Raw genomic sequence first — 25,250 nt, forward strand, 5'->3', positions numbered from 1 at the left:
TCCCGAATACAAACAACATCACAATGAATTCATCAATCATTACCTTGAATCTCAAGTTCAACGTTAGTTATATATGCGTTAAGAGTGGTTACCTCCTAGAATCCACGACAAATAACTTGTCCTTTGAGCCCTTGCTTAGCACGCTTATCAACTTCTTCTTGGCTGACTTTGGAATATGTCTGATACTCCAATTCTGAATTTTCTCAAGCCTAAGAAGTATAGTTAAAAAGGGAAAAACAATCCCAGTTTGGTTTTCCAATGTTATTAAGTTTTTAACTCCCTTTCTTCCCTTATATTTTCTAAAATATACCAATAAGAACAAAGGCCTTCCAGAATTTTATTTTCATTTAATATCATAAGTTTGTGATTTGAAAAAAATATAAAAGAACATTAAAAAAAAAATAGCTACTGTAATGTTGGTATTGAAACGAACTATGCTTTGAGATAATTGTTCCTATTACCTTTTCAATATTCTCTTTTTATCTTTCAGATTATTTAGATGATGCAAAAGTTGCATTTACATACCATGTTTCTATTTAATTAGCCATTTTTTTTATTTAAAAGAAAGTATAATCAAATCAAGTTTAATTTTTTCTATAATTGATTAGCATTTTAATAGTAATTTGGACAGCAAGTCGGTTTATATTTAGTAAGAATTAGTTATTTTTAATTGTGTTATTAATGTATCAATCATGGTATATGTTAGCATTATTTATCTCTAACTAAACTCTAAGGTTACGTTTGGTTGACCGAATAGATAAAAATAAAATAAAATAGTTATTATATGAAAATAGAATAATTATTATATAATTTAATATGATGAATGAGATACGACAGGAATAATTGTTATGATTTATTGCAATATTTGATTGGTAACAACAACTTTGGAATAAGAAATGAATAAAAAATAAAAAGATAAAAATATATTTTATTATATATATGATTATTTTTTAATCAATTTTTTAAATATTAATAATTTATAAGTCAATTAAAATATTAATAATTGATCATTTAAATATTGATATTTTATTTATAATTTAATCATGAATAAAATAAAATATTAATATTTTATTTTATTTAAATATTACTATGATCAACTTTTTTATTTTTTATTATTAAACATTAATAATTGATAATTTAAATATTAATATTTTATTTATAATTTAATCATTAATGTTTTAAAAAATTAATAATTTATTTAATTTAAATATAATTATGATTAATTATTTTATTTTATTTTATTTTTAAAATATTAATAATTGATAATTTATTTAAAATATAATAATGGATAATTTAAATATTAATATTTTATTTATAACTTAATCATTAATAATTTAAAATATTAATATTTTATTTTAATTTAAAAATTAGTATGATTAATTTTTATTTTATTTTATTTTATTAATATTAATAATTGCTAATTTATTTAAAATATTAATAATTGATAATTTAATTATTAATATTTTATATATAATTTAAATGTTATTATGCTTATTTATTTTATTTTTAAATAGTAATAATTTATAATTTGTTTTAAATATTAATAATTGATAATTTAAATATTAATATTTAAATAATATTTTATACAAATAGACTTGTAATTTTTTAAACTTATAAGAAGTATTTTGATTTTTGTTAATATCATAAGGAGGTGGTATTAGTTATTTCTTAATTTTAAAGATGTGGAATGACTATTCCTTTAGCTATTTCACAATCAAAGAAAGAAACAAAAGCTCGTTAAGGAGGAATGGCACCGAACATGCTATAAAGGTTACTATCATACATGGAATGGTTATAAATACTAACTACTATAAAATCCAATGCCAGCTCACATCTTACCCAACCGACTTTGGGATGAAAACTCCTCGTGAATGTACTAGAAGCATAAAATAATAAAAAAGCGTGGAAAATGTGACGGTTGAAGTGATAAATAGTAATGAAAGGAAAGAAGGAAACTCCGTAAATCGAACTTCCGTATCGTGCCGATCCAAATCTCCCAAATCCAAATTGCGTCCTCCTGCACTTAAACAACTAAAACAAGTAAACCCCAGTTTGTCTAATGCTTGAAGAAAAAGGGTTGCTCGGCCTCGAGAGGTATAAAGATAGGGAGAACTCAAGACAGCTGATTTTTTTCCCATCTTTTTAACTACTGCAACTAATTGATTTGATCTGATAATGAGCTGAACGGAGAGGGAAGGAGCCAAAGAATCAGGAAAATACAGAAATTTAATTTTCTGCTTATTTATTAACTTTTTTTTTTATAAAAATTCCCAATTCTTTTGAGCAGGGAGATACAGTCAAATGCGATGCTACTAACTAGAAATTAATCGATCAATAATCATCTTATATTATACATCTGCAACAACACCTTAAAAGTTTCAAGAACTCGACACACCCGAAAGTCGAGATGGATCTCTTCTTTGATTGCCGCCTCAAAGATTTTATGGCCGTTTCTCTACAGTAACTCTCCATCACATCTTCCTTGTACATTGAATCTCTAGTGTCCCTAATATCGTCGGTGCCAAAAAACACGTCTCCGACAGTACCACGATTCAATGATGAATAGTAGAAAGAATCAACGCGCGGAAACGAAGAAGAGGCAGAGGGATAGCACTGCGTTGTTATGTATTGCCTTCCACTGCCGCCGCCGCAGTCACAGGAGCTGCGATCGCCGTCGTAGGTGGGGATCCCTCTGGCCATGGATGTTGAAATATCGGTTTCGGAAACGGAGCGAGGAGGGAAGAAACGGTAGTAATTGTTCTACTGCATTCGGAAATTTGGAGAAGATTGTAGATAGGATTTGACTAATACTGGTTTTAATGATTATCATTGAGTGCGAGTCCGATCAAGTATCAACTACAACTTTTTGCTGACATGGCGTTTTTTCATTCGATGATTTCATTTTTCATGTTTTTTGTTGAAAAGAATTCTTGGGTTTTTTTTTTTAAATACATAACACACATACAAACAAAAATAGTAGTAATTAAAAAAATTAGGAATCATCAGTGATCCAAAAAGGATAATATTTTTTAAGTCATAGAATTACATGTATCACCCCGAAATGTTAGCACTTGTTAACAACCAGATAGTAAAACTAACATTTACCTTGAAAAAGAAAAAAATACACTAAAAAGTTTTCTGCTCAGATCAGTTGATTGCTTTCTGTTTGTTTGCAAGGTACCTTGGCTCTGTCCTTCCGTGCACATTTTGGCATATCTTTTCTTGAATCAAGTCATTGCTCGGTCTTAACATGTGCCTTGACAGTCTTGACCCGTTTCGGACTCAGCCCTTTTTAGGGGAGTTTTGAGAGTAGACCACCCTTCCTTTACGGGGAGAAACAAAGAGAAAAAAACATGGCTATACATGCTGACTGGCCGGGGTAATGGACCAATTGCAGCCTACTCACTGACTCCTAGAGTTGGTTAGACATGGTTTAATTCATTGTCACGGGACCAGTTCTCAAGTTGGTTAGATCCAACTTGCAATGTCAACATGTTAGGAGCTGAAATAGAAGTGCTAGACTATGTTTATTATGTGGTCGGATTAAGGCTGTCTGAGGTCCTTTAGGGATTATATCATGCTGGCTTCCAGCAAAAACCTAACCCAGCCAAAGTTCAATAAGAGAGAGAGAGAGAGAGAGAGAGTGAAACCTAGGCGCCAACAGTATAATAGTTGTATTCTGCCTTTGTCCCACTGTTCGTGTTTGGTGCCTTTTTATTTTCTTTGATCTGAAACTGAAAAAGGGCACAGCGGACTGTGCTTCGTACATCATGTAGGTCTGGTCTCATTCTCTGTTTGTCATCAATTTCTCTTTTTCTTTTCCTTTTTTCATTTCCGAATTTTGGCTAAAACATGGTCATGCAATTGGGAATTTGTAAAAATATTAACAGCTAAAGTGGGGAATAATATTTATCAAAAAAAAAAATGAAAGCTTCAAAATTAAAAGGAAACTCAAGTTAACAGCCATGCTTTTTTACCTCAATGTGCAAAGAGATGAAACTAGCCCAAATCAGTTGTGCAGGTTCCATATCCAAATTTTAGTGTATTGAAGCCTAAGATAGCTTTGCATAAACTGAAAAGATGAACAGGAATGTAAAAGAATCCTTACATAAAATCACGCCAAATGCGCTGAAAACTTTCACCAAGTTTCATCTTTAGCCTTTCTAAGAAAATGCTGAATGACACAGACAGCATTTTCACTCCACAATATACTTGAGGAGCTGGGGAAGAACGCCATTATAGAGTAAAGCCATCCTCCATTTACGATGAAATCAAAGATCCCATTCATTCTCTACCGAAAACATTAGGCATTACTAATTTTTAATCTAGGCAATGTAGGAGGTTTAACAACCGGTTGGACCTCCGTCTTGAAGAGAAGAAAACAGAGCTTGTCCACAGAGAAATACAAGAACCCTCCACTCGCGTGTGTCACAAACGACCCAAAGCTCTTCCCCACAATGCAATGCCATGCTGGTCCATACAATGCATCAAATTCCTGCATCAATTTTTTTCAAGCCTCAAAGTTAAATACTCTAAAAAAATTGAAAAGAAAAAAACTTTTGAGAACCAAATAGGCAAGATTTTGGGTTACCTTCTTAAGGCACATTGCGAGCTGCGTAGGATTGGGTCGTTTGTTTTTATCTTGGTTGGCGTCTACGAGAGCTCTGGCTCGCCGGATAGCTCGCTCTTGCATTGTCAGAGGCATGTCAGCGGATCTCAGCCGAACGTTCAAATTAATAGCTATCGCTGCAAGCTTCAGCTCGTTGGCTGGAGGAGGTGGAGCTCTTGCAATCGGGGGCAGGGATGAAGCGCGCTGGATTCTGCATTGCGAAGAATCTTTGGCTTTTGGCTGTCTATTTCTTCTTCCATTATCTGAGCGTTGTCTCTCCATTCACTGAACTGAAATTTGAGAACAAAAAAGAAAAAAAAGGAAAAAGATAAAGGTTTTGCTGGAATAAAAGGGCGTGCGAAGTTGGTAGCAGAAAAGGTTTCGAAGTTTGAACTTTTAGCTAACTTTGACCAGCACTGGTGGCATTTGCTTCTTTTGACTTAAAAAGAGACAAACAACAGTGTTTTTTAAATTGTTATTTTGAATTTTCAAGCAAAATAATTGAAAAACTAGAGAATTATAGTAGATAGAAAGATTGAAATGGTAGAGAAAAGATACGATCAGGTACAACTGCAGACTACAGATATAATAATAGGGACTAGGCCCGTAGGTAGGGATTACAAGTTTCAGGCTTTTGGAACTTTGAGAAAAGAGTCAGGCATTATTGGATCAATTATTTGTTTGTGGGGTGCCGATTGCCCATTTCTACGATTATTTACGCATTGAATTACCGTTATTGTATACAATCAGAAAAGGAGGAGCCGACCGCCACCGGCTTAGATGGAAAATGCTAACCTTCACGTCAATTTTGTTTAAACATTTCCATGACGTGTAATTAATACAAGTTGTGTGAGTTAATATTTAATATATATAATATAAAAAAATTTAAATAATTTTTTCTTTTTTATTATATCTAATTAATTTTTTATATTTTATTTTAAATTAAATAAATATTTATAATTAATTATCATTAATCAATCAATTACTTATTAGTTTATTTTATGAAAGATTAACATAATATTGTTTGAAAGGTGATAAATATTATATTTATATATGATATTTGACTAAATTAACTATTAAATATAAAAATTTATTTACTTAAAAATTAAAATTTAAATATTTATTTTGATTTGAAATAAAAATATAAATTTTTAATTAATGATAATAAATAAATAAAAATTTATTTACATTTTTTAAATAAAAACAAAAACTTTTTAAGTATTACGCCTATCTGATATTATGGAGGTGAAAGAAGAAGGGAATATTTTCTACTGTTCCAAACTGAGTAGAAAAATTATCACGCCCACGCCACCAGCTTATCCAGTCAAAATACGCCATCGTTTTAGCTTTTAAGCCTGTTGTATTCAAAATGATATTGCTCATGTCGTTTTGTTTTGATTTATTTTAGCTGAGTCTTATACGCACCTTGGGGCGCCGTTTTAGTCTACTTTTCATTTTCTGTTTCAAGGTGGCTTGTCTGGTTTATATTACCGTTGAGCTGTGTTTTGGTTAGTGTGAAATTTTCTTTTTCGATCCGGTTTATTAGGAAACGTTGATATTGTGAAAGTTTAAATACTGAAATTAGAAATGAATTTGTGCTTTTTGCCAATTATTTTTCCACTGCTTTGAACGTCTCTTTTCTCTTCTTCTTTGTTTTCTCTTTTTACTGTTTCCATTGAATTTCCAGAAAAGTTTAGCTTCAATTGGTTGACGTTTGATCTACTTGCGTCACTTCAGTAACCATAACACGACTAAAATGGCAACAATAATAAAGACATCAAAGGTGAGACAGCCTACATTCTCGTTCAAAGGGGTGGTTGGCAGTTGACAACAAATCATCATGGATCGTATGGGAGTACCTTTTTATAAAATAAAATTGCACCACCTGTACAATGAAGCAATGAAAGTTGAAGTGACCATATCTGTATATCTAATAAAAAGCCTCACGGATCAGAGAATTAAGTAAAGCATCTCTCCAAGTGCCAACATGAGCGTATGCAAGGGAGCATGGAGGAGTTCGGGTGTGAAGGCTAGCCAATTCTACTGAGAAACAAGGCAAGAACATGAAAATAAGACCACTCCGAGACGAAAATCATTCACCAAAATGGCTTTTGTTCGATTAATGACGGATCTTACAGCGCCTGCATCTCCAAGTTGGTGCTAGTTCCGGAGGGTGGTGTTGAATCATGGTTTTCACTGGCAGAGTTCATTTCTTGAACAGGGGGAGGGTTGACAATAGTCATTGGCATGACAAAGTTGTCTGACAGACGTCCCTTCATCTCTCTATGCTCCTGGCATAAAGCACACCAGTGCATGCAGCAGTGCACCATGCATGGATCACACGGTGAGTTCTGCAGTTAACAAATGGAAGTCCGTCAACTAATGAAGTAGAATCTCTTTACTTCCAAAACCCAGGATTTTTGGGAAAAATTCATTTTCGGTACAGGTATATAGATTAATAGACACATTGAAAATTCAAAAGTCAACTAAATTTTCAGGCATGACTTTCTAATTAATTTGCATAAGGACCAACATATGTAATGGAGGATTTGCTTCATGCCAAAAATACACAACAGACTAAGCTGCATGTTTAATCTGGTAAGATGCAAAGAATAATCAGTACTAAATTACAAATGATAGAATTCACCAATAAGAAGTCTCAAAAGGTTCAAATTGATAGATTGAGCTTCAGGCAAACTTTAATTTTTTGAATTTACTTCTATGGATATAAGCTAATACGTCAATCATAAACATAATGTTTAGTAGGACTTGGACCCTATTATTCTACTAATACTATATTTTGCAATAATACAAATGCTTATTTGATTAAAATATTCTACCATGTGAAAGCTATACAAGCAACAAGTATTATCTGTGCAACTACTTAAGCTGGATATTCTATACTTAAAGGTTGTATTTGTTTTGCCTTATTAATAAGTGCATATGGGCAAAGTAAGCTTAGATACTACCTTGAGATGATACTTTTTCTGTAAGGATTGCCGAGCAAGACCAGTATATATGCCACACATCCACCAAGCAAACAACAAACCCTCACAAATGAGAAATGATGTCTTCGGATCAATACCATGGAAGGCTGCTGTTGCAGCTGCCAATGCAATGCCACCTTCAACACAAATAGCATGACAAATGCATGGTGTAGTCCAAGGGGTATCATCTCTCAAGTTCTCAATATTACGCCCAAATAGAACACATGGACAAAACAGTCCCGTCCAGCCTGCAGAGCAAGTCAATATGCTAATTTAAAACACAAATGGTTTCATGAAAGAACAGTAGCATAAGGGTGGGCCATACTAAACCATTTTCTTACAGCGGCTGCCAAATAAAAGCGCTCTCCCTTTGTTTCACTTAAGAGACATGTACTAACACGTATAGAATCATTGAGTGATTAGATTTAGAAAATGACTCATCAGTTAGCTAATAGGATACTTAAAAATTTGTTCATCCGTACAAGCATGTAAGCATTCCTACACAATTAGCTACAACATAAAAGAACAATGGCAAGTCATAGTTTGACAAAGCAAACACTATGACACATCAACTTACAACTTTCTGTATCTTCAGCACAGCCAAAAATTCCAGTCGTCCAAGGTTCAACAGCAGGAGGCTCAAAGTTTTCAGGTAAAGGCTGTCCACATTCATTGCACTTTCGAACATGCAACTATAAAACAATCCACCATATCAGTGAGTACATCAATGTGCATCTCCCAATAAGTAAAAAGACCTTTTTTGCACAAAATGTCATGCTATATCATTCTTCAATTCTTATAAATAAATGACCTTTTGACCAGAATGGTCAAGCTATATCCCAACATGCACAGACATCTGAAAATTTTTTTTCCCAGATCGAAAACAACCAACAACCTTCAAATTGAGGCAGGAAGGCATCTTATATTTATTATTTTTGACTTAAACACTTCCAAATTCATAATTTTCATGATGAACAAGATCTTAATGCAAAAGACCTACACGCTAAAGGATGTTTCCTGGGCACAGAAAGGAAAACCACTATAGCATTTCACAAACTTTTTAAAATAGGACTTCCAGACAGATCTGAATGTCCCCCCAAAAAATCCTTCAAACAGCCGATAATTCGTGTGCAAATTTGCTGGACTTCAAGTAAAGCTTTAACCCAATTATCATCCTAAAAGAAATAGCTACACCACTATCCTCACATATTTTCAAATATTATTTCAACCACCGTGTGGTACAATTGTAATCTTAAAGCATTCGAAGAAATAAATAAAAAAGTTACATGGTCGAACAATTTCAAATTCCACAGCAACAAATTTCTCTAAAACAATCGAATCAGAAAGAAGATACCAGATTTTTCTATAGATTAAACACTCAAAATCTCAGGAAAAAAATTGAAAAGCCGATTTTTTTTTAATAGAGAGAGGGAGACCTGAGGAACATCAATGGGCTGATTAAGTTCACCGGGTCTGATATCCTCCAAAGGCGCCTGATCTTTTGTCAGCTTAACGTATCTCGATTGTGCGTCCTCCATCTGATCCAAACACCCAAAATATCAAATCAAAAACATCAACCCTCCTCTCTTTTAGTGCTTGGAAAATTTTTCGAGGAAAAAAAAAAACCAAGAAGAAGAAAATGCTACGGAGTTGAAAAGAAAGAAGATAGATGAGTATTCAAAGTCTTACAACCTCCGTAATATACGAGATCTTCGGAGAAGTTTCCAAAGAAGACAAAATATGAAAGTTAGGGAGAATGGCAATTATCAAAATTTCCGAAAATAGGGTACAACAAGAAGTAAAGCTTGCAGGGTCAACCAGCTTCTCCAATTCCCCGGTCTAGTCTAATCTCTACGGTTTCCTCTATGCCACCACCGACCTAAGCTTGACCCATGGATTTTGCAAAGAAGTGGGTTTAGATCCACCGGGCAGTGCTCGACTGCCGTTTTGACACAAGACGGCAAACTTCCACGTGTCAGAAAAGTACTAACTAGCAAGATACCCGCGCTATTGCTGCGATATTTATGTTTAATATGTTAAATGAAAAAAATTATAATATTTAAAAAAAATTCTAAATTATTTAAATAAATTATTATATATTTTAAATCAAATAAAATTTAAATTTAATTTTTTTATTTATTTAAAATATTATTTATCATTATATGTTATGTTAAGTTAACCTGACACTAACATAACAAGTTAATATGTCATAATCGATAATAACGTTATATGTGTGATATTATATGATAACATGATCATATTATATTTTTTACGTTTTATATCAATATCATGTTAACGTCACATTGTTATAAAATAAAAATAAACATTTTGATTAATAGTAAGTAATTAAATATTAATTATAAAAATTTATTTGATTAAAAAAATATAAAAAATTGACTCCATATGATAAAAAATAAAAAAATTTAAATAATTTAAAAGCTTTTTTAAGCATTATATAAAACAAGTTAAAAGAATTGAATAATTAAAATTGAAATGTATACATTTTTGAAAAAAAATTTTAACTTAATACCTAGATGTAGATAATATAAAAAGGAAATTATGAAAAATGGACATCCTGATAATATGATTTCAGAAATAACCACTTATATAAAGTTATATATACTTAGTAAAAAAGAAGTATGAGTAAATCTAAATGAGTTGATTATTTTTATTTCTTTGATAATAGACTGAAGAAACAGATTGAGGGATATTGACAACAAAAAATGATTCCTGCATTCTTATTCTTTATGGTAAGGAAAGTAAACGGCGGATTTAAGTGGAATACTCTAAATTTTGGAAAGAACGGTAAATCAATGTAGTACAGCTTGTACTATAATTAACTCAGCTTCTATAATTTTTTGGCAACTAAAGTTGGCAATAAACGGCGTCGTGTTTTTAACCCTCCCTCGCAAAAAACAATTAAAGAAAACAGGTGTCGCACACCCGCAATCTCTCCGGTCTACAGTAACCTACATACCCATATCTCATTTACGTTAATTTAATCTAGAATATTGATTAGTAGTACATTTCTTAGTTTCATGCCTTTTTTGTCTTTTCTTTTTCTGCCTTTTTATTATTTGTTGCATATTAGAGAGTGTTGCATTGGCTTTATTTTTTTCCCAATTATGATTTCCATGATGAAAGCAACAGAGAAGATAAAATCACGTGATTAAGAATCCAAAGTTATTTTCTCAGAAAAATAACAAAAAAAAAATGCTCTTATAATGTAAGTAATGACAATAACAGTCCAAAGCAAGTAGCATTTTTTTCCCTAGTTTTCCATGAATAAACAGAAAGGTTATGTATTTCCATGTTTAGTCACGATTTCAACATGTGAGTTTGATTTGTAGGCGTAATTATCACATTATAACTGCATTGTTATGTAAAGAAAAGTTTCAATTTAGGTTTTCTTCATCGATTTACTTATTACTTTTTTTTAAAAAAAAAATAGGAAACATGTGAGTTTGGAGATGAAATTAATGGTGGAGAAAGTGATTGTTACCCTGCTTATCCTTTGTCGATGGTAGAAATTAGAAATAGCAAAATTTCACTAGTTCCTAATCTTGAGTGTGAAGAGATTCACTAGCCAAATGGAGAGAAATTTCTCTACACCATATGTTGGTAGGCATGCAATGCACTTACCCAGTGACCCTCATGGTTTTCACACAACAAATCACGGAAGTGTACCATGGAAGAGGGCCAGGCACCAGAGGGCATAATTATTTCTTTGCCAAATTTTTCTACAGATATCATTTCATTTTTCCGTTTTCTTTTTGTTCTTATTTGTTATTTCATCATCACATAACTTTACAGGTCTTGATCTTCAAATAATCTTGTAAGGAATAAATAGAGTAAGATGTAATACCATAAAGAAATATGAACAAAGAAAAAGAAATAGCTAAAAACTCTTTTTCCCCTACCCCATGTTCCTACCAACCTCATGTCAATTAGCTCTAAACCTTGATTATAATTCAAATGGCACTATGGCAGTCAAATTATTGACATAGATTGTTAGTTTTATTAATTCGAGAATGAAAGAAATATTTCACTAAATGTGTACCATCATTTTCATTTTAAAACATAAAGCTGATTTTAGCAGTAGAAGTGTAAAACCATCCCTCCTTCCAAGTATAGAACAAAACAAACGCAAAATCGATAATCCTCACTATTTTCGAGCTAGTTACACATCAAGGTTTTTGAAAGAGTTTCATGTCCCAGACCTTGTTCATCGTTTTCCCTATAATTTTCCTCTAGGAGGGCCAATTTCGGTACCAACCAGCCCATGCTGAGACCAGTCCACTGATACCGAGAGTCACAGCATGGTTGCAGAATGGGTTGGGCTCGATATCTGCTAGTGCGATAATCAAATCAGCAATGTTTGCTGCCACTGCCATCAACCTCATCACCCTGTCAGCTCTGATGCTTCTTATCTTCACTTTTGCATCTTTTGAATCTTCTTCCGCTAAAGCAATAAGCTTCCTCTCTGCCTCTAGCCCTTCTTTCATGATGATGAAATCTGAAACAATGAAGAAAATATAACCAAAAGACTCACCGAATGCAGATATGAAGCTCATCCTCCTTGCCAACTTGGCATCCAAAGTTCCAATTCTTGATAGCCAAAGAAAGTGGTCAAAAAAGAAATAGACCATCTCTCCTGCATTAGCAAGAACGGCTAGGAACTTGAATGTTGGACTGGAGCCAGGGTTTCTTCTCAGGGCATTGAAACCAGTAAGGAACCTGCCACTTCTAAAGGCTTTTCTGCTAAGACCCGACGCAACCTCCCATTGCTTGAACCTATTTGCAATATCCGGGTGAGTGGCTTCCACTTGCCAGTGAACAAGCTTGGAGACATATTGGAAGGTCTTGACAAGCTTGTCAATGCCATCTCTCTTTGCTAGAAAGATGACCAGCTTGTCTACTGTGTCATTCATTGTTGAAGTAATAGGTTTAAGGATCGATTTGGTTGTTGTTGATGATGATGAACTCAGTGAAGAGCTCGTTTGGTTTCTTGACAGGTTTTAAGTGTCCATTTAAAAATAAAGGAGAGCCACAGAAATTTTGTTTTGGGGATAATTGTGTGAAATCCGAAATGGTTGCCTTGTGGTTGGACCCTGTTTAGCTCCTTACAGCCAGTAGTTTTTTCTGTGTTATTTTGTTTGTCTTGTGCACAAAAAAGCCTTCACCGCCAGCAATTGGACTGCCAAGTGGACAAATTTCTTCTTCATATATGATAATACTTCTTATCTACCAATATCAAAGTTATAACAATTTAAAACTAAATTAAGTCCTTAATGATATTGTAAAAAATCTTTTTACCATTCTAGTCGTTATTCACATTTCAAAACAAATCTTAATTATGTACAAAAGATGTTATGAATTAATATTTGAACTTGAATATCAAGATTATTAGTATGGAATACCAATTATTAACAATAAACATGCATAGGCCATAGAGTGAAGCACACAAGCCACATGCATTAAATTTTTTTACTCAAGGCAAATTAAAAGGTATAGTCTCCCTACAACAGATGATTTCTCATAAATTCAAGATTTTACATTAAAAATAATTAAAAAATAAATACAAAATTATGAATCTAAGTTCATGATTCAATTCGAAACAAAAATCAATTATTTTTTAAATAAAATTAAATTATGATATAAAATTAAAAAATAACGATCATCGTCGCTTTCAATTCAACTTTAAGTGTTAATAAGAAAAGAGAACTATTTACGAGCCTTAATTAAAGGTTGTTGGGCGAGACAAAGCTCCCAGAATATGAAGTTTAGTTCTACAAAACCACCATTAATCTATTTGTACAATGCTGGCGTTGAAGCTAGTGTTATGCCACATCTAAAACAGGAGCAAATTATGTCTCTTAACGAAGGTGAGCAAATGGCCTTGGTATGCTTGATCAGATAACCCGTAAAAATTATACATCCAAAGAGTGGTGAAAAGTAAGAACCAGTTACATCTAACTAGGAGTAAAAAAAAATCAAAATATTCGTGGGGAATGCAGTTCCACTTAAACAGCCAAGTACCATGGTGCAAACCTTGAGGTTTATACTTCCTAATTTGTATTATTAGCATGTTTAAATAGTAACCGGAGGGACATTTAAGTGATTAAAATTTGGTCAGATGTTAAATTTTGAGTTTGATTTATGAGAAGAAATTAATGAAATTATTTTTTTAAATAATATAATAAGCTTATATTATGTAATTTTTTATTTAATTAATGGATTATATAACAAGAATTAGAAAGCTTATCAAAGTACAATAAATTATTTTCATTGATTGGTACATAATCTCTTTACCTAAAAAGTAAGGTTCGAATCCTCCTCCCCAATTATAAAAAAAAAAAATTAAAAAGCTTATCAAAGTGGTTTACTCACTCTATTTGGCATTTAGAATGTAATGCTAGTGGAATCCATAGTCTCAATTTTTTTCTTTAATTAAGAATATAAACTGTTACTAGTCATGTGTAGTATATTGAGTCTTTAAGTTATTCAATGACAGATAGTTTACTTATGTTTCATAAATCTCATTCTTTCTTTTAAATTTTAACTATTGAGATATTTTATTTGATTGAATAGAAAAATAATGTATTTTATTATTTTTATTTAAAAATTTAAAGTTTAATTAAATTTAAATATATAAAATAGAATTTATAAAATAAAATCATGATAACTTCCCATTATATAACTAAAGTACAATAAATTCTTTTTAAGCTAAATGACCAAATAACTAAAAGCTCAATACACTTTTGTATGTTAAAAAAATATATAGTAATAAAAAGAATATAATAACCAACGTACTCAGATATAAAATTAAAAATAGTATCAAAGTTTTTTCGCGTAATTATTAAATTTGGCAAGTCTCTGGTCATTTATTAAGAAGGTTTGCCCTATGTGGCTATGCCCCTTATATACGTCCATCCTAGTGTCGTTTTTATGCGACTGGGATTGCCGTTTTGCCTCCCTCTTTATCTCTCTCCAGATCCCAGCTAAAGGGCCGAACCCCAGGTAACACTTCACAGTTGCCTTAAAGTCCACTCCATCTCCTCCTTAGTAGAAAACCCTGAACCTCTCCCCCTTTGACTTATTAGGATTAATATTCGATTTGCATTTTCAATTGCAAAAATTAGGAGGTCTATTTAGGGAAAAATCGTCAAAATTCTTTAATATTTCTCGCTATTTTCAACTCTAAGCCATGGACGCACAGCGTGCTTTGCTTGACGAACTCATGGGAACAGGTATTTAGAAATATCGTTTTTATTTCTCTGAGATTAGTTTAATTTATTGCGTTCGGATGAGTTTATTTTTGAAAAATTTCTGACTATTTTTGGAATTTTATAGCTCGTAATTTAACGGAGGAAGAGAAAAAGGGTTACAGGGAAATTCGATGGGATGATAAAGAGGTTTGTGGATTTTATATGGTTCGCTTTTGTCCTCACGACCTCTTCGTCAACACTCGCAGTGATCTCGGTGCGTTTTTAATTTTATGTTGATTTAACTTTTCACTTGCTCTTTGGTTGCCGAGAAAGGCAAAAGCAAATCGTAGGTTTGAGAAATTGATAACATTATTAGAGTTTTTTTTTTTTTTTCTGTAATTGAGTTCTATAGTAGCTGAGACGGTTAAGCTTTTAAGTTTTTTGGTTATAATTATTAATTTTCCTTAGCTGCATTATTTCTCAGCTTTAACTACAATATTAGTCAGTTTTTAGAGTATGGGACTCTTTAATAACTGTTCTTTGTTTCGTGGTGGTTTTTTGTGCATCAGGACCATGCCCTAGAGTTCATGACCAAAAGTTGAAAGAAAGGTGTGATTGAGTGGGCATTCTTTCCGGATTTCTATGCTATAAGAAATTTGTTTTTGTACAACTGTATCCCAATGAGCTATCTAATTGCCCGTGCTTATTCTCTTGGTTTTTAACCTTGCTTAGCCTTCTTGGTAATAGTAAACTTTAATCAAAATGATCTGTTTAGAATATTGTTGATCTTGTATTAACCTTATTAAGTTAGCTGCTTCATATGTCCGTGTAGGATGGAACTTAAATATGCATTACACGCGGTATGCTAAGGTGTTGCTGGTTTTTCTTTTTGAGGTAACCGATCTAAACATTTTGATCAGATCCTTGCAGGGGTAGGGAGAGATTATTGAACTCTCATCAAACTAGGATGTTTACTTGGGAGTTCAGTTTATTGATTCTTGCCCTGTGCATGAGGCATCTGAGACATCTTATGTCAGATCATTTGTAAAACCTGTGACTTTCCTCGCAAAAAAATGCTTAATATCTAAATTTTATTCTTCAAGAGAAAGTGAAATATAAAATACTATATATTCTATATATTTTTGGAGTGGTAATAGCCATGAAAATTCAAATCATATGAGTTGATATCAAAGTAAGAGATGGTGTGTGACATCATTGATATTTATTCCTTGTTATTGGATTCCCATCCTACTCCAATCCTCACTTCAAGACATTGCAATCGTGGTTGACACCATCAGAGATAGTTGGGGCTGTTACTTACAAATGAAATTGCATGTATATTTTTATATCTTTATGAATATAAGGACCTTGATTGTATTCTGGATATAACTTTCTAACATTACCTCTCTGCGTGTTTTATTAATGGTATCATTCCTGGATTATGTAACTGGGTGGGTAATGCGCTTTGAAGAGTAGTTTTTCCTACCTATTGGCACTGGATCGTTTCCCTTATGACCTATCTCAAAACACTGTCTCTTTTGAAACATTTTCTTTGGTATGTTTTGCCTTCTGTCTCCATCCTTACCTCATCTGATATGTTAAAAAGATGAGATTGTTTTATTGCAAGAGTGAAGTCCAATACAGGGCAAATACATTGATTGAAAATGCCGTAAAGTTTTGCCGTTTATCTTTGGGGGGACAGGAAATTACTATGGTAATATGTAGTAATATCAGTTGAGAAGAAATTATGGTAATTCATGTTTTTATAAGTATAATTTAGATGCAGTAAAGTTTTTATAACTTATAACTCAGATGTAAGCAATAACTTACTTTGAAGAGGAATAATGTTCCTTGCCACTATTAAATTCACTGCAAGGATTGTTATATATAGAGCTAATGGCTATGAGCTGCCAAAAGTTTTAGGTTGAATAATGTGCAGGGTAAAACATTTTAATTACTTGGTCTAAAGCTCTTATAATAAATTGGTGATATAATCCTTCCTTTAATGGGCTTTGCAGTTGCTATCTTTTCTTTGATTTCAATCAGGTGATGTCTTTAATACATGTAGTTTGCTAAGATTTTAGACATTCGAACAATGAGCAACGTGGTCAAATATGAACAGAGATTTTCAGATACTGTCTGTTTTGTTTTCCATGGGTTTTGTGGTTGATTTTTTTTTTTAACTTCTATTGTGGTGAAGGTGTAAACTCTGGGATTCTATAAAGCCTCTTGGTTTAAATTACATTCTTGCTGCTTCTTTGGCATCTGGTTCTGCTGCATTAGTTTGTCCCATTTGCTCACTTGCTGGTTGTTATTTTCCCCAAGTAATTGCATATTTTATCTTGCTTCGTCTACTCAAATAGCTTATCTACAAGCTATTTTGGAACCTCTTATATGGAGGTTGAGTTGTCCAAACCAGACATGCCTTATTCTGATCGACATAAATTTTTTATGAATGTACCATGGGATTCATATCCATCTCTCCCCTTGGGGGTTCATGGTTTATCCTATCGTGGACCTTCTAACCATTGTGTCAATATTGAACGTTGCATATTCTGTGATAAAACTGTTATGCTTCGGTTTTAAGTTGGTGTTTGAAAATTGTGACTTTAGTTTTGAGAAGTCCCCAAGACACGATGCTTATGTGCCCAAATTTGAAGCTGAACTGGCTCAGTTTTGTGAGAAATTGGTGAGTTCCATTGCCTTTTCTTTTCGAACTAGTATCCCTTATAGTTGCTTGTCATAACAATTTTAATGTTCATGTATTCCATAACATGCCTATTCTGCTCTAGGTGATGGACCTCGACAGAAGGGTTAGGCGTGGACGAGAACGCCTTGCTCAAGAGGTGGAACCAGCGCCACCTGCTCCAGTATCTGCAGAAAAGTCTGAGCAGCTATCTGTGTTGGAGGAAAAAATAAAAAACTTGCTGGAACAAGTGGAAAACCTTGGTGAATCCGGAAAGGTAGATGAAGCTGAGGCGCTTATGAGAAAGGTACTGATAAGAGTTTCCTTTATCTATTAGTTATTGATCCTAAAAGTTTTATGAGATATTGATCACCCAATGTTGCCACATCGTGGACAGACAACGTTAATCACCTTGGGGATTATGTCTATGTTTAATTGCTTCTTGAATTATGATTATGTAGTTCATTTCATTCCTGATATATCAACTCATCACCATTGGCAGTTCTTAGATTTTGAAGTTTGGCCTTTGTGATGTTTGTTTATAGGTGGAGGTGCTTAATGCTGAGAAGACAGCCTTGACTCAACAACCTCAAAACGATAAAGTATTGATGCTTGCGCAGGAGAAAAAAATGGCTCTATGTGAGGTTTGCGGATCTTTTCTAGTAGCTAATGATGCTGCTGAGAGGACTCAGTCCCATGTTACAGGAAAGCAACATATTGGTTATGGAATGGTTCGGGATTTCATTTCTGAGTTCAAGGTAAGTGTTGCTTCCTAGAATGAATTGGGGGCTTTAGTTCATTTATCCTTTTGCTGTGGAAGTGTGAATGAAGAACTTGAATGAACTTTCCAGGCAGCTAAGGAGAAAGCCAGGGAAGAGGAAAGATTAGCAAGAGAGAAAGAAGTTGAAGAACGGAGAAAGCAGAGGGAGAAGGAATATGAGAGTAGGAGGAGGAGAAGTGATTCAGATGACAGGGACAAGTATCGTGATCGAGACAAGGATCGGGACCGATATAGGGAACGTGATTTGGAACGTGAAAGGTCTCGAGAATGGAATGGTAGAGGTAGTAGGGATGGAGAGAGGGATTGGAGGTACAAGAATGGAAGAGACGGAGGCAGAGATAGGCACAAGGACCGCAGCAGGTCACGTTCCCCTGGTAGACATAGTCACAGGAGGTCCTCAAGAAGTCCAGGTCAACGATATTAGTGCATTCTGTACATAAATGTTTTGGCTTTGAAAGCCAATGAGGTAGACCTCTTATTTTTTTCTAGTTTACAAACATGTGCTTTTGGAGTCGTGCTAAATTTTGTCATCATGGGTGAAACTTTTCTCTTCGTATCTCACAGCTTTGTTGAGACTATACCCACTCCCTTTGATCAAAATTACTAGAGAAGAAAAGGGTTGAGGTAGGTATAACATTATTATAACATTATTGTAACTCTTTTATCTTGTTTGGACTAAATTTCTGTGGGCATTGTTTTGAGTCTCTTATGCCTCTTCCTTTATATGCTTATTTATAGTCAAGCTGCTGAGAAAGATGACCTCTTTCCAATAATGAGGTAACAAATTAAATTTCATTTATAGCATCACCATGCCATACTTGACTAACCTTCATACTTATACATGTATATATTTTTATTCTTTCTTTTTGTGGATGCTTATTTGGCTTTTTATCAATTACTATTTGTTTGCAAAGGCTACTGTTGTGGAATAATACAGGGAAAATCTTAGACAAATTGAGAAAGTACATTTAAACATATGTGGTTTTGAAGGTTTTTTAGTACCCTAAGCACGCATGTTTTTTGTGCTACTGTAAATTTAAGCAATATACTAGGATTAGAGTATTCTTTCCTTTTGTTTAATTGTTTTGTAAAGGACAAGATTCAGTTGTGGTTTCCTGTTTTTGTTCTTTGTGATGGATTTGTATGATCACAAATTTTCAATTTGTTTGGAAGGCATCGTTCTTGTAGTTTGAAACCCCTTTTTTAACCGTCACTCCTTTTCTTCCTTCCAAGTTTTAAAGCTCGGGAATCACACACATTGCTATGAAGATAATGGATTGATCCAGAAAAAGTACAAATGGCATTGTTTACTCGTTATTCAAAGCTGAAAGGCGAGAAATTTACGAAATCCTAAATCAGTCTTCTTAATCAGATATAATGTTTTACAATTTTTATTTTGTTGTTAGAGAATTTTTATTATCCATTCACACCTTTTAATCCTAGGCAGAGGCCGCGTGCATAAGGTACAAGCTGATAGAGGGACTGCTAGACTTTGGTCTGAACGTAAATTTTGAGAAAGCCATGATTGCAGTTTCATTGCATTTACCTTGGAGGAAAAAAAAAAGAGGTGACGAATACTGCGTTGAAGTTCCATTGCACGTGTCTAGGGATGAAGTCCCATGTGAGAAACGCTAATCGGGAAACTTGAGGGTAAATTCGAACATCAGAACAGGAGAAATTTAGAAAGGTGAGGCCACCATAAGATTTTCACTGGTAAGATAACGAATTAAATCTTTTCGCAGTAATTCACTTATGGTATGTTGACGGAATTGTATTCAATTACACAGTCAAAAATCATTTTGAGCAAAATTTACTGATCCAAATTGACACGCCGTATCTTACACACAAGGTTTGCAGTTGGAAGATCAAGCTGGTTCCCAGAATCAGACTTCAATAGGTCTTTTAACTGATCTCTAGGGGTTCCAAAGCAGGTTTGAAATGTTGCAAGAACTGGAGGGATTGGCATTGAAAGGGCAGAAAGCACATTACTCAAGTACTCGATATCAACCGACAGTTGTTGTGCTCCACGATCTGTTATGTACTGGATGCCACGGAGCTGCTCCATGTATAGTGCAGTGGAACCTTCAGCAACCTTTCCAACACAGGGTGATAAAAGACATATATTATGTTAGTTATAGAGTACACATAAAACAAAAATTCAGTCAAAGTATATTCAAACATCTTTCGTCTCTAAATTGAGCAACTTCAAATATTCAGGCCAACCACTCAATTGCCTATACTAGAGCACAAACTGGCATGGCCATTGAGAACTTCCAAGGGGATGTATAGGGTTAATACATGTCTTAATTGTATGATAATGTGGAAATTCCAACATTGCATGTGAAATGCGCAGTTGGGAGGATTCATAAAAAAACTCCCCCTTTTTCTTAAACACTTGTTCCCCTCCCCATTTTAAAGAAAAGTTACTGTCCTAATATTAAAGATTTCTAGCCAGGCATGGAAACTATCATGGTTAGGTCACATATTCAATAATTTACAGTTCAGAGGATAGACTGCTACCTTGAACATCCATTCTGTTGCAAAGAATTGAGCTTCTTCATTGTTGGCGTCACTGTTAGAAATGCCCTCAGCAAGTGGCTCCAATTGTTGGGGCAGAGTAAGAAGGTATTCACCAACACTGGTCACATAGGACTGAGGGTATGCACTGAAGGTTGGAAGGGGAAAAGCACTTTGTTCCTCTACTGCAGACCAGATTGGCAAACGAGACACATCACTGAGACGCTGTCGTACTTTAGATATAAGTACATCATAAACAAGCTCATTCACAGTTTCAGCGAATGCTGCTACTCTTTGGGATGCAAGTGGAAGTGCGTGAAATCGGGGATCTTTAGACTGCATGACAAAAAAATTATCACCATCATTTCGAAGTTAGTCAGCGTGCAGTGGCAAGCAAAACTAGTCTTCTACATGAGGGAGAAATAGCACAGCAGCCAAAGCAAAGATATGAAAAGATTTAAGACCTTGCATCTTCTGCTACTGTGGCTTCACGAAAATAACATAAATATGAGCAACAGAAGACAGACAAGGAAGCACAGATTTTATTTTCATATACCTGATCTAAAAGGTTAAACAATTTCCGGGCCTTGTCAGGAACATCAACAAGCCGAACAGCTGCCACATCCAAGGCAGCCCTTCCACCCAAGGATGGTTCCCCATTTCCATCATCATTTGTGATGTGTAACTGGTTTTGATCCAAACTTGAACCAAATACTGAAACCGACAAACTTGTGCTCAATCTAGCCAGAGTCGCTCTCAATGATGCTTCAAAGACAGAAGACCTGCTTGTTAGACAGTCTGCAACTGTGAGTATCTGCAAGGCCCCCTGAACAATTGACCACTCCTCCTCATTAGAGATCAAGTCAACCTTTCTTGAATTTTGTGCCCCTTCCTTCTTGTCGAAGCCCATATTATTGTGATCCACTCCACAGACAGCTCTAAGCGACTTAAGGGTTTCTTGGAGGGTAGAAATGTACTGTAACATTATATCATCAAGTGCAAGAATGAGCTCATCTGCCTCTGAACCACCGGTAAAGCTGATGCACCTCTCTACAGCTGCCTCAAGAAGTACAATAACTTGAGGGATAGATTCTTCCATTCTTCTAACTGTCTCACTGAGTTCAATACCCTGGGCTCCCACACCACGAGTGACAGCTCCCCTGAGATCCACCCCAGAAATCTCAGAGGAGAGGATAGCATGCTCCATCTGTCCATACCTAGATCATATCCAGTTACTCATTAAAGAAGAGAACACCAAGTTTTGCTATCCAACACAAATAGATAAAATTGCAAGAATCAGAAATGACACATCTTATAAGAAAAAGTTAAAAGCCGAATGGAACCTGAACTAGAAACGATCATGAGGAAAATGATTAGAAACTAAACAGCCTAATTTGTTTGTTTGCTATTAAACAAGCTGAGTTTACACTATACTCCACCGTTGGGCACCCAGAGAACGAGGTGGATCTGTAGAATTTGTGCCTCTACATCAGGAAATAAGGAAAAAGAACAAAAAAAGGTATTTGAGTTTTATTATCCTTGTACTAACTTACCTCTGTTTGAATGATTCATACGGAAAGTACACTGCCTTCAGTGTGTCCATTAAAACTCGGAGATCAGATTCTGAAAATAAGTGCTGGATATTTCTTGCATAGATTCCCGTCATATTGTGTAGTTCAATCAGGGCTTCTAGATGCTTAGTCTGAATCTTACTACCCTTAGGCAGATCTCCAGATAGAATGTCTAATATACCTGATGTCATAAACAAGGAATGTGAGAATATAATATTCAAGAGCTGCCCTTCCGCTGAGACCCTGACAGATACATGCACATAACAATTTAAGGTTCTTATGAAAGCTAACTATTACCTTTAGCCAGTGCTTTAGTTTCAGGAACAACCTCTCCAGTAGCAAGGTTTATGCGGGAAACAAAACTTGAACCCACAGCTGCCATGGTCTCCATGAGTAGCTTTGGGACAAGAGTCTTGTAATCATCAGGAAAAGCAACCGTACACCTGGGGGTAAGAGTTTAGTAAATGCTCATATTCCATCATATTTAGGTTTCTTTGAAAAAGAAAAAAGCAAAATTTCCACAAATATCCAATGATCTTTGCCAATTTCCCATTTTAAAGACAAAAAAGTGCAATGAATTTAGCTAATGATCAGTTCTTTCAGAAATATTCTTCCATTAATAAAAGTAGAACAAGCAGCTTTCGACAAAAAAATCATCTGCTGAGATATATGCCAGAAAATGCAAGTAACATAAACTCCGGAGTACTGAACTCCTTTTACAGAAAATTATAGGTAACATATATGACAAAACAAATCTAAAGTATTTCACAAATTTCCAGAAAATAAAATAAGAAAGCATGGCAAAACACTTTGAGAATTCAAACTGTGGAGCATTGAAATGTGAACAATACCACTTCCATTCTTGTTCAAGATAGAGTAGCAACTCATCATAGAAACTTGGCAACCAACTTGAGAAGAAAACTGTTGGAGAACTTGACCGCAAGTCATTACTAATTGATAGCCTTTCAACTTCACTCTTCTCATTAGCAAGCTTACTAGCTCGCTGCTTAGAGTCAAAATCATCCCAGAGCTGCTTTATGGGCTTTAGGTGAACTTTTGTGTAGTGCATCTCCAGAGACTTGAATCTTCCAATTCGAATAAGAATTCCTCGCAAATCTTGAGCAACATCAATCTGTACAGCCATAATAGATAGAGATGTATACAGCAATCTATTAACAACAATAAAATGATGGAACCACAAGTAACGAAAAGCAACAAAAGTCTTGTAAAGAAAACAGTAACCTTGCGATTGGACAATGCATCTGTGAGACGAGGCTGCACCATTGTGTCTAACCTATCCTCTAGGACCTCAAGCTGCTTCCTAATATTTGCAAATTCAGCTACCTAGAAACAGATAATTCAAGGATAAACATTAAACCATCTAACTTTATGGATGAAAAACCAGATAATATCATATAAATAGCACTAAAATATAGTTACCTCCCCAACAGCAGACAAGCAATGCCTCATGTTAGCCAAGGTTTCTGCAGCACGAGGAAGATCCCCACTTGCAAACACATCCTCCACCGTTGCACTCAATTGTGTTAACCCTGCAGCATCCTGTTTTTCCAGATACAAACAAAACAAAATACTTATAAGAAACCCTAACATGAACTTGAAAGTCGAATATGTGACAGATCAGGATGATAAAAAATCAATGATACTCGCCTGCAGTGTCTCATATGCAGCTTCCATTCGCTGCTTGACAGTGTCAACTTTAGCAAGAGCAGCTATAGACTCTGCTGAGGATCCCTCGGCCTGCAAATAATAGCCAATTAGTTGCAAGATCACTGAGAGAAAACAAATGTCCACCTTCGAATTCATGAATTCATTTTAAAACCAACATTAAATTCAATTTCATAGCATTAGAACATAAGAAATATAAGCGTCAGATTACTCAAATGACTTAAATTAAGCTTAATTTCTGTAATTTGTTGGAATTGAATCTAAATCAGCTTAAATTAAAAAAATATACTGTGATTTGGCCACCAATTATTAAGGAACATTTCAAGTTTCCGGTAATTTCTCCAGATCCAATGCAACATTTAATTGAGATAAGATCTGAAAGGAAAAGAGCAGACCTTCTTGAGCTTGTCGAGGATTCCGGCGACGGAAATGCGGAGAGAAACGGCGTCCTCACGGAGACGGAGGACGTCACGAGTGGCGCGAGGAACACGGAGAAGGGCTGCAGCGCTCTGCTCCTCGAGCGAAGCGGCGATCTCTTCGGAGACCATTTGGAGCTTCATCTCGAGATCCACCATGTGCTTGTCGAGGGAGTCCTGAGGGTGCCGAGACTTACCCGCCGAGTTAATCCATTTCTTCGGATCGAATTTCTCGTCCGAAAACGGGCCTAGATCCAGCATCATTGTTTCTTTTCTGCTGAGTTATAAGGCTTACGAGTCATGAGAGGACGATTTTTCTTTTCCTGGGGAGTATTCTTTGCCGTTCTAATGGTGAACTGGTGACTAACTGACGACATGGGAGTTGCCTTCCGGTTAAAGCAGAGCAGGGGCGTGGGAACAAGTATACACTCCAACGACCTCGTTTTGAAGGTTCAATAATAATTAAATAAAAAATGCAAATTTTGGAAAAAAGAAATTCCATTATGCAAATTGAAAATTTACCTTTTAAGTTAACATTGATATTTTACCACCGTAACATTCCAATAAAATGCAATTGTTGAAAAACTAATTGTCAAAAAAATAAGGTTATATGTTTGGCACATATAAGAAAGTATGGATTAAAATCTTAAAAATTATATTGCAATGTTATGTCTAGAAGTATTTTATTAAAAATGTAGTGTTGATTTATAAACTTAGTCTTGTATATGGAAAATACAAAATTTAATACACTTGCAAACACTTTAATATAAATTTTTTAAATTTCCAAAT

General features: G+C 34.5%; 5 protein-coding genes across 16 annotated transcripts; 1 reads left to right on the forward strand and 4 right to left on the reverse strand.

Annotated features, from left to right (window-relative positions):
* Positions 1-3,946: 3,946 nt before the first annotated feature.
* On the reverse strand, positions 3,947-4,973 carry LOC18605351 (dynein light chain, cytoplasmic-like). Its single transcript, XM_007038313.3, has 2 exons — positions 4,592-4,973; positions 3,947-4,495 (listed from the first exon to the last, which is right to left on the reverse strand). Exons 1-2 carry the CDS (start codon positions 4,889-4,891, stop codon positions 4,304-4,306), a joined length of 492 nt encoding a protein of 163 aa, XP_007038375.3. The 5' UTR covers positions 4,892-4,973; the 3' UTR covers positions 3,947-4,303.
* A 1,393-nt stretch (positions 4,974-6,366) lies between these two features.
* LOC18605352 (PLAC8 family protein) lies at positions 6,367-9,574 on the reverse strand. Its single transcript, XM_007038314.3, has 5 exons — positions 9,289-9,574; positions 9,033-9,134; positions 8,174-8,288; positions 7,579-7,844; positions 6,367-6,960 (listed from the first exon to the last, which is right to left on the reverse strand). Exons 2-5 carry the CDS (start codon positions 9,132-9,134, stop codon positions 6,742-6,744), a joined length of 702 nt encoding a protein of 233 aa, XP_007038376.3. The 5' UTR covers positions 9,289-9,574; the 3' UTR covers positions 6,367-6,741.
* A 2,065-nt stretch (positions 9,575-11,639) lies between these two features.
* PEX11B (peroxin 11B) lies at positions 11,640-12,643 on the reverse strand. The gene has a single exon (XM_007038317.3). The coding sequence runs from the start codon at positions 12,525-12,527 to the stop codon at positions 11,847-11,849; it is 681 nt and encodes a 226-aa protein (XP_007038379.2). The 5' UTR covers positions 12,528-12,643; the 3' UTR covers positions 11,640-11,846.
* A 1,906-nt stretch (positions 12,644-14,549) lies between these two features.
* On the forward strand, positions 14,550-20,663 carry LOC18605354 (LUC7 N terminus domain-containing protein). 12 transcript variants are annotated; one of them, XR_016025180.1, is made up of 12 exons: positions 14,550-14,846; positions 14,950-15,078; positions 15,374-15,413; positions 17,418-17,493; positions 17,597-17,797; positions 18,036-18,248; positions 18,342-18,737; positions 18,836-18,895; positions 19,010-19,048; positions 19,505-19,602; positions 19,719-19,958; positions 20,121-20,663. XR_016025180.1 is itself a non-coding variant. In XM_018117797.2 (8 exons), the coding sequence occupies exons 1-7, from the start codon at positions 14,804-14,806 to the stop codon at positions 18,693-18,695; spliced, it is 1,056 nt and encodes a 351-aa protein (XP_017973286.2). In that variant the 5' UTR covers positions 14,550-14,803; the 3' UTR covers positions 18,696-18,737; positions 18,836-18,975. The 12 variants fall into 12 exon arrangements, 3 of the variants coding, with proteins under 3 accessions (XP_017973286.2, XP_007038381.3, XP_088660428.1); XR_016025179.1 differs by having other exon boundaries at positions 18,342-18,895; positions 19,715-19,958; XR_016025177.1 differs by having other exon boundaries at positions 18,342-18,895.
* On the reverse strand, positions 19,950-24,872 carry EYE (conserved oligomeric Golgi complex component-related / COG complex component-like protein). Its single transcript, XM_007038321.3, has 10 exons — positions 24,441-24,872; positions 24,028-24,117; positions 23,800-23,919; positions 23,602-23,703; positions 23,211-23,491; positions 22,657-22,802; positions 22,342-22,540; positions 21,345-22,005; positions 20,792-21,124; positions 19,950-20,363 (listed from the first exon to the last, which is right to left on the reverse strand). Exons 1-10 carry the CDS (start codon positions 24,723-24,725, stop codon positions 20,082-20,084), a joined length of 2,499 nt encoding a protein of 832 aa, XP_007038383.3. The 5' UTR covers positions 24,726-24,872; the 3' UTR covers positions 19,950-20,081.
* Positions 24,873-25,250: the final 378 nt, after the last annotated feature.

This window comes from Theobroma cacao, chromosome 3, assembly GCF_053813885.1.
Source record: "Theobroma cacao isolate CCN51 chromosome 3, ASM5381388v1, whole genome shotgun sequence".
Lineage (NCBI taxonomy): Eukaryota > Viridiplantae > Streptophyta > Magnoliopsida > Malvales > Malvaceae > Theobroma > Theobroma cacao.

Coding starts and splice junctions, on each gene's coding strand:
- LOC18605351 (XM_007038313.3), bottom strand. CDS start 4,891: ATGGAGAGACAACGCTCAGATAATGGAAGAAGAAATAGACAGCCAAAA. Junction 4,496..4,591: donor TCGCAATGTGCCTTAAGAAG/GTAACCCAAAAT, acceptor AAATTGATGCAG/GAATTTGATGCATTGTATGG.
- LOC18605352 (XM_007038314.3), bottom strand. CDS start 9,134: ATGGAGGACGCACAATCGAGATACGTTAAGCTGACAAAAGATCAGGCG. Junction 8,289..9,032: donor AGCCCATTGATGTTCCTCAG/GTCTCCCTCTCT, acceptor ATTGTTTTATAG/TTGCATGTTCGAAAGTGCAA. Junction 7,845..8,173: donor TGCTGAAGATACAGAAAGTT/GTAAGTTGATGT, acceptor CTTGCTCTGCAG/GCTGGACGGGACTGTTTTGT.
- PEX11B (XM_007038317.3), bottom strand. CDS start 12,527: ATGAATGACACAGTAGACAAGCTGGTCATCTTTCTAGCAAAGAGAGAT.
- LOC18605354 (XM_007038319.3), top strand. CDS start 14,804: ATGGACGCACAGCGTGCTTTGCTTGACGAACTCATGGGAACAG. Junction 14,847..14,949: donor TGACGAACTCATGGGAACAG/GTATTTAGAAAT, acceptor GGAATTTTATAG/CTCGTAATTTAACGGAGGAA. Junction 17,798..18,035: donor CTGAGGCGCTTATGAGAAAG/GTACTGATAAGA, acceptor GTTTGTTTATAG/GTGGAGGTGCTTAATGCTGA.
- EYE (XM_007038321.3), bottom strand. CDS start 24,725: ATGATGCTGGATCTAGGCCCGTTTTCGGACGAGAAATTCGATCCGAAG. Junction 23,920..24,027: donor CTGCATATGAGACACTGCAG/GCGAGTATCATT, acceptor CTGGAAAAACAG/GATGCTGCAGGGTTAACACA. Junction 23,704..23,799: donor GCTTGTCTGCTGTTGGGGAG/GTAACTATATTT, acceptor ATCTGTTTCTAG/GTAGCTGAATTTGCAAATAT.